General features: G+C 36.8%; 1 protein-coding gene across 1 annotated transcript in view; it reads right to left on the bottom strand.

Annotated features, from left to right (window-relative positions):
* Positions 1-4,879: 4,879 nt before the first annotated feature.
* TRPA1 (transient receptor potential cation channel, subfamily A, member 1) overlaps positions 4,880-15,395 on the bottom strand; it is a 36,787-nt gene continuing 26,271 nt past the window's right edge. The window contains exons 20-27 of the mRNA XM_010575887.1: positions 13,844-13,933; positions 13,468-13,637; positions 11,294-11,423; positions 10,983-11,165; positions 9,913-9,981; positions 7,838-7,948; positions 7,216-7,313; positions 4,880-5,304 (exon numbers count right to left, since the gene is read on the bottom strand). Coding sequence (XP_010574189.1) covers positions 5,073-5,304; positions 7,216-7,313; positions 7,838-7,948; positions 9,913-9,981; positions 10,983-11,165; positions 11,294-11,423; positions 13,468-13,637; positions 13,844-13,933 — 1,083 coding nt within the window. The 3' untranslated portion in view covers positions 4,880-5,072. The remainder of the gene's footprint in view (positions 5,305-7,215; positions 7,314-7,837; positions 7,949-9,912; positions 9,982-10,982; positions 11,166-11,293; positions 11,424-13,467; positions 13,638-13,843; positions 13,934-15,395) is intronic.

The raw sequence follows: 15,395 nt of genomic DNA, 5'->3' as shown, positions 1-15,395 counted from the left end.
TCCTTCATAGCTTCTCAGTCATTTCAAAAGGAAAGCTCAAAAAACTCTGCTGCTGTCCGTAACTCCAGGGAGAGGTTTCCTACACTCCTATGTTTTCTCCATTCATCACTGGTAACATGGGCCCAATTCCTGCCCACAGTGGGACCCCTTTCTATCGGACAGTCAGTGAAAAGATGCATGCTGTGTTGCAGCCTAAGTGATTCCTTACACTGACATGGTGGGGTGAAAGGACATTTAACCTAAAGGAAAATCTGGCTCTGCTTTCTCCTCTTGGGTCCTCCAATATGGATTAGGGATGCTTCCTCACCTCCTTTTCTTTCTCTCGCTACACACTCTGGTTATGGGCATTTCATCTTACAAAACAAAAACCTAAGCAGTTAGGAGGACCACCACTTTGTTCATTCAGATTTCTCTTCTTCCTCAATACATGTAGCTCCCAAGGTTTTAAAATCCTTCCTGGCTGACTTCAGTGGGATGATTCTCCTCTACCTATCCTCTAGAATCCAATTTTTCACATAGCAGGTACTGTCTGGAGATCTGAAAGGATGACATTTTGGTGTGAAATGTTTTACAAAGCCACATCTTCAGTATGTTACAGTAAGAAAATGGTATTATACAACAGAGTAAAAGGAATGCAAAGCTGTTTCTCTGGAGACAAAATGTGAGTCAAAAAATGATGGAGGCTTACTTACAGAGTGGCTCTGTCTTTGTTCCAGCAGCATAAGATCATATAAAGAACACAAACATACACACTGGACAGCTTGAAGCAAGTTATTTCCTACCTACTGGGGTTTCCAGCCCTAAAATAGTCTCACTCTAGTCCACGTCAAGTTTGGGCACTTCAGGTTTTCTCATAAGGATGCATGTTATTGCTCCAGCTGATTTTAATTCACTTGGGCAAAGTACTTTGCTAGTCAGTCCTTCTCAGCAAGAGTCTGATGCATTCACTAGAAAGCCCAGGCATCTGGACATTTAGTTTCAGCCAAGGATTGCCAGCTTGTTTCAGACTGCCAAATCATACAGTAATTGCAAGCATTTCTTGTCCCGAACTGTGACCTTCCAGTGTGTCACACAGGTGAGGCACAAATCAAACCTCCCAGCAAGAACTCTTGGGGATGCCCTGGTTTTGGTGGATGGAGATGGTGCCATTGCCTGACTCACGCTGGCATTCGCTTTGAGGAGAAAACATTGCCAGTGCTGCCTGAGCAGCAGGAAATAGCTGGAATATTTACCCTCACTATCAGAAATATTCGATATACACTCCTGAGAGAGAGAAAGGATGACCATGTATGCTACAGAACTGTCCACACCCTGAATGAAGAGCAGGTGGTATTTCCATGCAGATTAAAGGGAAGTGGGTGAAGAAGACTGGGTAGAGATTACACCCATCAGAGTTTGCAGATACTATATTCACAGCGAAAGAATCAATTTCAGATGAATTTATCCATGTTAATTCCCATGTGTGAATTTTAGAAATTCCCATGATGACACTTTGAGTTAACATACATGGACACAACTAACAGGACTGCTTCTAGAGGTTGCTGAAATGGCCCAGTAACTTCACCTCGGCCTACACAATTCTCTTCAAACACTACTGTGAGTTGTATTCCAATTGATACTACTTGTATTACGTTTCTTAAGCTCTGTACTTTTGTACTTAAGACTCTACTAGATATTTCTATCACATGGCAATTAAATAATTTTAGCCTGATGATTTCCATAGAAAGTTAAGTAACTAATTCAATGTTGTAATATTAGCTAATTATAAAATACCTTCTATCTGTCTTTCCATATAAAAGCTGTTGATCAAAATTGCGTTTTCTTTCCATATTAATTAACATGTGGGTGGTTTAACTGTTTTCTATCCACTGTTATTTCTGTATCTGCTGAGAACTGTTCTCTCACTAAGCTGGAAGGCCAGGTCCTAACTTTGCATCTTTACCTTAAACTGCAGGAAACACCTTTTTTAGACTTCTGTGTTTTCTTCCAGGAACTGGCCAATTTTGGTTCTGCGTAGCACCATGAAAGGTCCTGCTCTGCAGGCACCCAAGGATGGCTGAATTAACAGGTGCTCTCTCTATGCCAACCACCATAAACTTTTCTTTTCTTCTACCCTTGATTTGTATAGTCCTACTGTCGCCACAATGGAAGTGACCAGTTCTCTGTCAGTGTGTCCTGATGGCCATGGTAGCCTGAGAATGCATATGAAACTCAGGAGCAACTACCTAAAACAATGTATCAATAAATCCTAATATCTATTCAACTACATATTTGTGTACAGACTACTGAGTAAACCATCTATATGCGGCATTTTTTCCTTAACTCCTTAGATGTATTTACCTTTATAAATGGTTTTATGACACAGTGTGGAGTTTGTCAGAAGCATCTGCATTGTCAAAATCACTTCTATATACGATGATGTGGACTGGCTTCTTAATCATGAGCCAATACTGGATTTAGACCCACACTGGATGTCCAAGCTGTCCAGTCACACTAATTTGTGGAAGAGCAATTTCTAAGAATTTTAACAGGCTGTGAACCTGCTAAGGCTATGTCACAGAAAAGAAAATAAAACAAAACCATGCAGGCAAACTATGCAATGGTGTTAGGGTCAGCTTTGGATGTCTATGGGGTAAGGGTGGATACGGTCATCCATATTTTCCACCATAATGACAGCTGCTAAATGAATGAAAGAAGCGAAGCCTGAGGGGGGGGGAAGAAAAATATTTCTCAAATGGTAAGTTACATGCTCAGAAAAGCTGAGAGGCTGCTGTGTATAAGTGTCTCAGAGTTCTGTTTAAAGAGGCTTGAAAGGCTCAAAACTATGAATGCTGACTACTTCGCTTCTGCTGTAAGTGTACTGCTGTTCCTCTTCACTTAAAACTATGCATTTAGGCCCAATTTACTTATTCAAAAATGTTATCACTCACTGCCATCTAGTGTTAATGGTACAGATTGTCAGGAATTTAAAATTGTTTTTCTGCCTTTAAGAATTAAAAAAAAAAAATTTACATTTTTCAAGTTTGGCCTTATCCTGACAACCTGGACATTCCTATTTCCACTGACAGAGGGAGCTGCAGATGCACAGCAGCTCAGAAAATCTGAACAGTTTATTTACAGGAATAGACCTGAGTTTAGAGGCCACAATGCAATTTCAGTGACTACAGTTACCTTCAAGTTTACTTTTTTTCTTCTGACTCTGCTTACTGGTTCTCCCCCTGTTTCACTGTGTCATACCAGAATTGGCCCTGAAGCAGAGCCCACAGTTGCTCCTCCTGCAGCCTGCAGGGTGATGCAGGGTCCTTTGCAGCACACGTTCCTCATCCCCTCGGTGTCAAGACAAAACTGGAGACACTGCTATGCTCCACTATCCATGCAACACATTTCTTTCCACCTGGCTATGCGAGAGTGACAGTACTCACCAGATCTCAAAAGCACAGTTAGAATGTGATCCAGAGGCAGACTTAAGGATGGGACCTCTGGGGCACCCAGGAACACACCTGTGGACACAGTCACACAGCAGTGAGTATGTCTATGCCCTTAATTTGCCATTTGAATGGAGTAGCCAAGTGCTTATTTTCTGCCTCAAACTATTAAACTATTACAGACACGCTTAAATGCAAAATGCCTGTGCAGACTCTGGAAGGCAAACCCAGAACAGAACTTCAGTTATAACAGCAAACATCTTTCAGTTACAACTGGTGTGGATTTATGCCACAGGATTCAAAGGTATCAGTGAATCTTGCTAATAAAGAGAAACTCCAAATGCTTCCTAAATCTCTACAGATGCCATCCGCCATTTGATATTAAGCAACTGTTCACCTTAGTAAGTGTAGTAGAATAGGCAAAACCAGTGATAACCTCCCCCTTTTTCTATTTTACCAGGCAAGGGTTTAAAGTCTTAAAGCTGGAATAAAGCAGTTGGGTGTGAAAGCATTTTCCCTACTGAAGAGTGTGTCATCCATGGCAATTTTAAGGCAGAAGTCTCACTAATTTACAGTGCATCTTCCTGTGTTTTCTGAAGATTGGACAAGTTCTGTACAGTGTGAATTACGTTCTGGTGGCTACCTTTTAAATAAACAGGATTCAAAATTGTTCTTTACATGAAGAATTAATGTATATTAAGCTCTTAAAGAAAATGTCTGAATTCAAAAGCAGACCAGAGAGCGTTACAACCACATATAGTCATAATTATTTTATTAGCACTGTTTTTGAAACAAATATACTCAGGTACTTAAACACAGCTTAATTCATGTTTTTTTCCACATTTGATATATAACTGTATATTACATAATGCACTGAATATCCAGTAAATAAATAATAAAACCAAAGTGCAGATTAAAGTAGCAAGGTCAGTTTTAGGTTATCAGGAAGGCCAAAATCACATTAGCAGTCTAAGGACAGCAAGTTGTAAATGACTTAATATTTAACATGTCATTCTATCGTTGCTACATGCATTCTAGTACAAATGATCCCTCTGAGAATTGCATACTGTTATCTACAAAAGAAAACAGTCCTTCTCCTACCTTACATTTCTGTGATCTTTTTATTTCTTACCTTTCAGGCCTGATCCTGCAGTCCTTACTCAGCAAAAATTCCAACGCAATCTGTCAGGTTAGTTTCTTACTTTTTCTTTAAGCTACATAAAGCCCATTGGCTCTCTCAAAACATCTGAACACTAAATGATTAGAGTTTGAATTCCTAAAAATTCAGAAATTCTGAAAGTATTCGTAACAGAAAATAATGTAATTAAGTACAGACCTAAGAGTATGAGGGCCAAATCCGGGAACAGATCTAGGCAGAAGCCTTGTGAACTGTCAGGACAGCAAGGTTGGCATCTGGTGAGTTAGGCACTTTCCTGATTAGCCAGCCACTTCTAGGATCACAGTTTTGGATGTAGACATCTTCAGTCTCCTTAAATACTGTTTTGTGCACCTGCATCCCCTTTTCAGATCTGGCCTTTTTTTATACTTGAATACATGATGTATCACATTAACATTATGCACAGACAATAAGAGAAGTGACCCTAAAGTAAAATAAAATGATAATACAACATGATATCATAGCCATGTCTAGAAGAAGCTATTATTCTTTTCTGTGCTTGGGTTAGGCACGTTTGTTTTAACAGCTTTTAACACTGTATCCCATTTACTATTTTTGTGCTCTAACTGCCTTTTCCTAAACTTGTGCTGAAATAAATCATTGCTGTCTTCATCCTCAGCCTCTGACACTATCTCCATTTTTTGGATAATCAATTTAATGAGGTCATGTTGCTTTTCCAACAGTGTTGATATATCTTTGAGCCTAAAAAAAAAAAAAAAAAAGAAAACTATGCATACAACAGGCTTTGTCGTTTGGTTTCAAAGGACGTTTTAGTCATCAAAATTACAGATGCAAAAGACCTGACAGTCCTCAACTTCACCCTTCTGCTAACAAAGAATATTACCTGGAGTACATTTAATTTTTCAAGCTTCTCCAGGTTTCAGGAAATTGGATTAAAGGACAAAGTCCTGGTTCTTGAGAAAAGTAACTTACTATATACTTAAGGTAATAGCAACTTCACTCTCAAAATAAAATTCTGAACAGTTCTATCAAAAGTTTTTCCTATTGACTGAAGTAGTCTGGTAAGAAAAGAGGGTCAAATTTGCAATGGCAATTAAGCATCCTCAAACAGTGAACTTCACAACTACTTTAACAGCATATGAGAGATACTGATAAGGCACTTACTGGTCTCTTTTAAAGTGCTATCCAAAGTGCAATTGATACAAATAAAGAGTTAACATCAGTTAGCATCATGCATACAGAACACAGTATCTGTTATCTTTAAAGAAAAAATGAAAGAAATGGGAAATGTGTCTAGAAACTGTCTTCACAAAACCACCAAACAGGCTTTTTGAAAATCTACTTTTCAGAATGTCTAGACTCACAAAATTACAGCATGAAATATACATTGTGACTGAAAAGGTTCTCTGTGAAGAACAGTTTGGGGCTTCTTTAGATGTAGTTGCCTTTTTCTTTTTTTACAATAAAGTAAATATGTTTTACGAAGTGTGAGAACCACAAGAATTAAAATAGTGCAGCAATCAGCTAACATTAATATAAAGCAAAAAAAAATCCCACCCCAAATCAAAAACCAAAACCATTTACACTCAGCACTGACAGTAGGAATTGAACTCTGTTTTGAACTCTGACAATAAAAAGATACTGGCAACATAGTAAAAGTTTTCAGCCAATATTTTCAGAGCAGTAAATATAACGTTCCATAGTGAAATGGCCACAAGTTATTGTATTAAAAATAATTTCATGATTTTATAAAATGATTTTCTTCCCTCTCTGTGGGAAAAAATAAAAAGAGCGTGTTCTATGCTGGTTCCTAACATACTGATGTAATATGGATTTGAAGAAATACTTGTTAAATTCCATGGTTTGCCTACATCTGTAGGGTGTATTCTCACCCCTTCAACTCTTGCTGAGTCCTTCATGCAAAAAAATACTCAATCAGAATCTGTGCAGGGAGACAAAAATTTAGTAGATTAAAAAAAAAAAGGAGTAAAAAGAAGAAAAAAAAAGAGGAAAAAAAGAGCAGGGGAGAGTGAGACAGAGTGAGAAAGAATAGATTTTCCTAGCTATATATTCACAGAAGGCTTTTCTGATACCATTCTTACAGATATATTGGTAACATGAGTAAGAAAAGCAAGTACAGAGAATTCCTTCCAAAGCTTTGGGAAACAGATTATTTGTTCAAAGGAGAACCAGGACACCAGTCTATTTTTGGGGAAACAATCTGAAGCAGATTTACCATCGGACCAGTGGAAAGTCAGTTACAGATTGTGTATATCTGCAAACCAATTGGAATTACATTAATTGTGAGTTTAAAATAACCCTTGAAAACCTCCATACACAAACCTCTAATTCTGAAATGCAAATGCATTTTCCCCATTACTTCAGTTTACATTAATGAGCAAAGAAGCCTGTCCTCTTTCTCTGCCATGGGATAAAAATATTTCTCTACCACACAAGTATTTTGAAGGTAATACATTACAGAATATAAAATACTAAGTTACCATAGTGAGGGAGCTTACTTAAGGACACTAGATACACTAAATTTTACTGTTCTGGTACAGTATGGGGCTTTAGAACACTTTTTTAAACAGGAGTATATTTGTAATATTGATTCTACTTATTTTTACAGCAGTAAAATAACAGAACAAATACCTGTATTTCTGCTTCAGAACTTCCAGTTCTAATGTTGTATCAGTGCTCTGTGCATCTGTGGTAGAGTCTTCACACCCAAAGCAGTACTGGAACACGCTCTAAACAAAACATGGAACAGAACTGAAATCAGGTATTGTAGTCTGACAATAGATTAAAATTCCCAAATAAGTGAGCAGTAACAGTCTCCACAAAGTGTTAAAGTTGAAAACAGTTTCTGTTATGAAGTTATTTCTTGTACATTAAACATTTGTTTTGCAAAATTTGTTTAATCAGAAAATTCAGTCTACCAACAACAGCTTAAATGAAAAGTAAACAAATAAAAGAAGAAATGCCAAAAGGGAGTAATTCTATTTTCTGCCTGAATAACTTTTGTAGCTTGTCTCGCTTAATAAAGTCACAGATCACTGAGAATTCAGACACTAATTATATCTGAATAAGTTAGGCTGCACTTAAACTGATTTATCATTTTCACTGAAGATAGTCAAGGTCTAATCACAATTCCACTGATGTCAGTTAATGATTAAGTCTTATTAATGCAACGTTCCTAGCAATCTGTGTACAAAGTAAGCCCATCATATCACATTTTAGTAAGAATTCTTTAGTCTAAGATTCACCATCTTACCATAAATCCACAGTATCTTGGCCTGTTGGGATATACAGTGATTGATTCCTGGTCCACCCGACTTAAGAACCAAAATGGTAGCTTCTTCTCTAAGTTGGTGTGAAGATTAACCTAAACATAGTTTTGTATTTAGAATAAGACATATTCTCTTAAGACACATCATCATGTGAAAATAACCATCATGTTATTATATTCAAATCACTATTACTAGATGCCAAGTCTCAGAGGATAGCTATGCTGCAAACAATGGTGTAATATTTGAACAGTCCAACCCAGACACTAAAACCAGCCAGTTATAGCAGTATTGAGTATCTCAGCAGAATTAATTATTCCACATAGATGTACACTCTTAAAACTAAAATGGTTCCAAAACTGAGTTAGCTCTTGTGTAATGGCTTCAAGAGCTCCTTAGTACACCGTGGGTTGCAGTATAGAATTACAGGGCAGAAATGTTCAAAAGACAGAATACCTATCATAGCCATGGGTTTTAAGACCAAATAATAATAATGGGAAAGAGAGTGATCCTTCTCTCTTTAATTGTGCTATATCCTTTTACTAGATTATGACAGAGTCAGTATAGATTAAGATGACAGTGGAATGCCTGTGAGAAAAGGATTTTTCCCTTGGGTAGAAACAAGTATGTTACATGAGTGCCTTTTCAGGTGATGCTACCTTTCCAGTCGTTCTCAAATTGCTACAGAAATACGGAGCATATATATCTAAAAGAACAGGATGCACAGTATAAGCTTATTGTGGACAACCATAATCCTGACAAACATACACAAGGTTACATGCTTAATAAAGATTTTGTAGTACTGTCTGAAGTTGCAAGACAACATCCTTCCCGAGCGTTCCATTGGCAAAGAAATACCTGAACAGGTGAAAAGCATTAACTGCTACAAGAACTGCCCTTATACCTCTGCTTTAGTCATTTGTATCTCTAGCAACAGAAGTATCTCTTGGGAGGAGATGTTATTCTAAAAGAGAATTCTTCGAATATGCCTGAACTAAAAAGTACAGCACACACTTTAAAGTTACGTGACTACCAGAAGTTATTTCTGAGCTGTTATTGTTCTTGGGTATTCTGTCTGTGCATATCTCTTTTCTTTATGCTCAGCCAGTAGGTAGGCTCTGAAACTTTTTAGAAAATGCAAAGCCAGCAGGGAACTTAGGCAAAGCCAATCCCTGCATCAATTTTATGAATGGTCTGCTCCTCTCACAATACAGACTTTGAGCAGAACTTCAAGGAAACATGAGGACAGACAGTTTCTAAGAACACGTTAGTGAGAAGTAATCTTTATTCTTTATTTGACAGGTGTATACTGTGGGTATTTCTACTTGTGAAAGTCAAGCTTGATATACTAGAAAAATAGCTTGTGAAAAACTGTGTGCCAAATTTATCATTTCTTAAAATGAAAATTTTATGAAGTTGTGCTGTTGCCCTAGCCCCAGTATGTAAGATGCAAGAACTACATTTGCAAAAGCTACTTGGAAAATATCTAAGATGCACATAGTTTTCAAAAGCATATAGGTTACTAAACTCTTCTGACTTCAACAGAAATTCTGTTAGGTGTCTTTATATATCTTAAGGTAACTAAAAACATTTAGAAATGTCATGTTAAGTTCCTTAGTCATACCTGGCATTGCATGGTATCTCCTCAGTACACAGACCAGTGTGAGCCTTCAGTATACTGCAATGAATTTAGTGTCCTTTTGATTTCTGTGTACCTTAACCTTCTTTCCACTGCATCAATTCTCTCCTTAAAAGGCAACTCTCTGATTTCAAACATTGTGTTTACTCATTTTGAGATTCTGTTGCTGGAATAACTCAGAAGTCATCAAACTGACTGTTCAAAAGATCCTTAAAAATGCATTTGCCTATACATTTCCTTGACAATGACTCACACGACTGAAAATGAGATTCAGAATAGGATGCCCATGTTCACCAAGTTGCTTTACAGAGATGCTAAGATGTTAGATAGGGATGTTGATGATAAATCAGCTAATTATTTCAATGGTATTCTAACAATGATGCCTACTTCCTATAGTTGGCGCTTCTATGGTATGCTACTTACCTGCATTGCAATCCTTTTGAGTGCAGCATATTTTTGTACTTCAGCTATGTCCCCAACAGCCAAACCAATCTAAAAACACCAAGAAAGATTTCACTATTTTTTCAGAGTCTGTGACTTCAACTGTATATCTTATTCATATTTAAATAAAAAATGACTTGACTCAAAAGTTAAATTTGTTTCACTTGAATTTGGAAATATACCCTTTTTGCGCTTATTTGGAAAATCCATATCAAGAAATGTAGTAAGCTTTTTTAATGCCATCTATCTGTCTACCAGTAAGGCATTAAAGAGCTACTTCAAAGATTTGTCAAGAATAACACCCCTTCTTTTTGATTCTTCATTACTGCTGTTATGTTAAAAAACTTGTTGATCTCTTGATTGACTAGGATCATGGCAGCAATAAACAACTTAAAAACCTGAATTGTTTGATTTTTATTGCGCAGCTCATATAAAAACCTGATATCCTAAAAAAAAAAAATAAAATTGATGTTCAACGGAACATGGCTGTAGACGTATTAAATATTTTCTCCCTTTCTCACCATTACCAGGTTTTCTGATTCTTTTTGTTCAGGTCAGGCTCATTAGTTAGTTTTAACACTACTGCTAACTGTTGTTTTTTGTGCAATGAAGATCTGGGTTTTGGTTTTTTTTTAAAAAAATACTGTTAGTGCTGGGTTATGATACAGAAAGGGGTTGAACAACTAAGACTATGTCTACTCTAGGAGGCACACATTTATCAAAGTACTTCTTAAAATCACTGTTCCCCAATTGTTTTTAACAAGACCTCATAATGATACATTGCAGCTCCAATTCAAATTCCATCACAGTTACTACCTAAAGATATACAAGATAACCCTGTAAGAGTTAACTGTGGGAAAATACTCAGAACAGTAAACTGGAGGGAAAATGAGTCCAGGGAAAGGCAACTTTTTAATATTTTATTGAAAAATATCAATTTTTTAAATAATGAACGAATGCCATGAATCAGCACTAAAGAAATTCTATATGCCAAAAATTCTCTATACACCTGTGCTTATCCACTTTTGTACATTAATAAGCAGTTTACTTACTAGCAAGTTCATAAGAAGGATTGGAATAAGCAAGGTAAATATTATGAGAACTGTGTAACTCAGGAATGGATATGGCAATTCACTGCTTAGTAATGGATCAAGGAATGCATCATGGTAATTAATGTCTCCCAGCATCATTGCAAATGTCTTCATTACAGAAAGCAGAGGTGTGCTATACGTTTGCTGCAAAAAGAAGAAATACCAATCAAGAAAAAATCCAAACCAATGAAATTTGTAAATAACCTCTTGATTTTCTTTAGTCAAAAATAGTATTTATAATGATAAAAAATTAACTATGCCATTTGACTAACCTGTGAACCCAAAAGGACAAAGAAACTAAGTCCAAAGGCCAATATCAGGAAAAAGAAAACGACAGCAATCCGAATCAAAGTCCTCAAAATTTCCCAGAACATCACAACATAGATGCCATAGTTTTCAAATCTAGGCAATAAGGAAAGACATGCAAAATTAAATACTGAAGTTAGAGTTCCTTACACTTATATATCTAAGGCAATAAGTAAGCTTGTTTTTCATGTGTGAAAAGAGACATTTTGCCTCTCTGAGACATTCTGAGATGGTATAAATATATTGTACTTTCACATCCAAAAGAATGCCAGCAGTCTTATTTACAGCAAGCCTAAACTACATAATTGTATATTTTAATGCACCAGAGCAGTACTTCTGCAAGATACTATTTTTCACGGACAACTTTTACTCTCTCCATAGCCACAGACAGTACAATATTGTACAACTGTTGTACTCGGAATAATAACATTAGGAAATCATCCATTTTTTTTCTGCTTTTCGAAGCAAATTAGCAACCAGAACAAAGGACAATGGGCACCATGATCCATCTAGCAGCGACATGCCTGATTTAAAAAGATTTTGCTTTTTATGACACTACAAAGTATGGAAAACAAGCAAACAAAAAGAAACACATTGCTCAGGAAGAGAAGGGGAGTAGCATAATTTTAAGACACCTGTGCTTCCAACAACAGTCTGTCATCTGGCAAGCCTCTCCCATTCTTGGCTTACACAAAAACTAGATCTCAGAACATGAGTTGTTACAAAGCAGATTAAACTACTTTTTCCCCCAAACGTGAACTTGGGAATTTATGCCCTCTGCCAGATTCGGAGATCAGATGACTGTTTTATGCTATAACAGTAGCAACTGAAAAAATCCCTCCACAGGATTTTCCCCCTGAAAATTATGTGCAAGGCTGAAAAGATCAACCTGGAAGCAAAGCAAACCTGATCTCCTATTTATTAGGCTTTTATTAGGCAAAACTCCATTGAATGGAGCTACAGGTTGCTTTGAGAAGAGACAGCTGAATGAGTTAGAAAAACGATGTGTAGAGTTCTACTGCTATACAAATGAGAAATATTCAGGCCAGGGAAGCATTTCATCTAGCAGAAGAAGGAAGGTTGAGCAATCATGAATTTACTTTTTACTGTTTAGGTTCAACCCTCATTTTGCCCACAGCACAAAGCAGAGGAGAGAGGATGTACCCATTCATTAGTCATCTAAGGTCAGACATAGGTAGGACAAAGTTTGCGAGCAGAGGCAGGACCATAAAGATGCTCTCTCTTTATGACATTAACTCTGTTTACAAACCTTGTCCTTAAACATCTCAACCACAGTAAAATGATCCTCAAATTAATCAGCAAATGCTGTGTTTTCCTGTCTGCCAAACCTTATGGGAGTGATTAGTGAATATATACAATAAGAATCAGAAGAGCATATATGCAGTGTTACCACATACTGTCATCCTTATTTTCTGAACAGCTCCAGATCACCACTTTTTTGCTGATCAGCCACACCTCATCTTTGTGCAAGGCAGTCTTGTTCAGGCACAAACATGTTGAATTTATTAATCTTAAGCACTACACCCACACTATTTTTCCGTCCACCCAGCTCTCCTGCAGTCCATGACTCTCGGATACTATTGTACCAGTGACAGCATTAAGATCATTAATGGCAATAAATAGACCTAATGTCAACTAAAGAAATAACTTCATCCATAGTAATTCTTTTACAGGACACTATGGTTTAGAAAAGTGGGGTGTGCCATTTAACCTGTAAAATGATAAAAGAATTTACCTTCTCCCAGGTAAAAAACAGACTTCCTTTTGCCTCTTGTGATTCGAAGGGGGTTTTTTTTAAGTGAAAGTCTATATAGTATAATGAAACACATTTTTAAAAAGACATACATGGTGGCTTTGCTTGCTTAACATTAAAATAAATCTTGTTACTTCTTTAGTTGCCATAACACATGCTGTGATTCCCTACATGAAAAACACTAAAAACTACTTTACAGTTCATTAGGTTAAAAAATTTTTATGGTCCTAATCTGGAAACTTGTATAGCTTGAAAAAATAAAGATAAGAAATAGGGCTATCATACTTGAACAGGCACGCTTTAGGATATGTAAAATATCTGAAAATATTAAAAGTATTTTATCGTAAAGCATGTAATAACTTCTACCGTTGAAGGTAAAGCAAGAAGTTCATCCAAGACAAGTATACAGCAACTGCTCCACATTCCCACTGCAAATGAGCTGGTGTATTAATAAACAAAGAAGACACAAAAATTATGCTTGTAGTATAAATTGTCCAGTCCAGTAGATTTGAGTAATCCAACAAATATTTCAATTTCTAGGATTTAAGAGAGACAGATACATATTTACAAGTCATGCATCATTAAAGCACTGAATTCAATACACTATTTAAATAGTCTTCTCACTTTTAATCATGTATAAATTGGTATTTCCCTTTTAATTAGGGAAAAATCAGATTTATTTAAATATCACTCAAACTGCTATGCAAGCACACTGTCTGATTAATGTTATTTATGTATTTACCTGCTGAATCAGCTGAAATATTTCTTTGCAGATTCCCAGTAAACTCATTATTAAAACTAAACACATACACACCCTTGTGAAGTATGAGTTCTGAAACAAAAATCAGAGCACAAAGCAAATTAGAAATTTTTAAATGAACATTTATTTCAGCTCTACCTACTACATATACTTTACATTGCCAAGTTAAGAAACTGTTAGCTTGCTTCATATAAACTTATTGCTATCTAAATTCTGTTCTACTAGTATTTATTATGAAATCCATGTCATGTATATTGTGTTTAAGTAATTCAAGTACGAAAGTTTGAGCATTCCCATGATAAATAGTTGCTGTGCAGCTTCCTTACTACTACTGTTCAAGTTTGGGAACTGAAATTGCAGTATCTATGCATTTTCAGTATGTTTTGCCACTGGATGAACATAAAGACAAATTCTGTTGTCCATAACTTCACTACCATAGTGTAGTATCCAGAACAGCAATAGAAGTCTTTGGACAAATTGGAAGTCCTGGCACCCTTATTATGTGGCTGCTGCTTTTGATGTCTCCCTTTACAACCAGTATAGGGAAAGACAACTTTGTTGTGAAAAGCCTTCTATTGGCATAGATAACAATAGTGAATTTCATCTTTAATAAATAACTCATAGAGCTAATTCCCCATCTGAGGGGTTCGTTAACTCATAGCGAGACCACTAATCCATGGCACTTGCTTTTCAGTGGTGCTGCAATACACATCAGCATCTGCCCCATTGCGATGTCCCTTTCCAACCTGCGTTAAGAGTATAGCACCATGTTCTGTAACACTGTTCTCCCTGAAGAGCTGGCTTTCCCCACTCCATTCCCATTACTTGGGTCATTAGGACACCATTTCCTCCAGTGCATGACATTTCATATACACTGCTGTTACTCTAGTCTCTCAGGCAGCACCTTCATGGCTCCTGTTCAGTGCACTGCCTCTCCACCAGCTGGCATCACTGCTCACTGAAGGACAGGACTCCCTCTTCCAACTGTGCTTCTTCCACCCAGTCTCTGATGATTCAAGGACCTGGGTCAGTCTGAGTTATTCCTCTGTCTGCTGTATGCAGCTCCTGTCATTCTCCTGTCTTCCACCAGGAAAATCAGTGAGTTAGTGGAGCATGAATTCTTCCAGTTCTGCAAGTTCTTCTGGCTTCTGAATCTTTGAGAATCCCGCATGTACTGGGCTAGGCTGGGTATGTGATTCTCCAGATGTTTTCATGTATCAGGATATCCTCATGAACCTTTTATATCCCTTGATTTCATTTTATTTCATATTTCTACTAGCATATGCTTTCTGAGTTTCTATTTCAGCTTTACATCTTTTATCTCCCCAAAGAACTGTAAAATATTTTCTCGCCTCTTTTTTTTTTTCTTGCCAAAATCCTTCATTTTATTGAAAAAATCACTTATTTGAAATGGACCATTCAAAAAGTTTGCCACACAACAAAATCTTGTCCCCATTAACACCAGTACGTTACTGTTTCAGGGCTAATGACACAGGTGTCTCTTCTCAGAATATATGACTTGATGTTGTGGAGA

Source organism: Haliaeetus leucocephalus, unplaced genomic scaffold (assembly GCF_000737465.1).
Source record: "Haliaeetus leucocephalus isolate CR32 unplaced genomic scaffold, Haliaeetus_leucocephalus-4.0 Scaffold506, whole genome shotgun sequence".
Classification (NCBI taxonomy): Eukaryota; Metazoa; Chordata; class Aves; order Accipitriformes; family Accipitridae; genus Haliaeetus; species Haliaeetus leucocephalus.
Note: the sequence above shows the minus strand (reverse complement) of the source record. Positions and strands in the feature narration are given on the sequence as shown.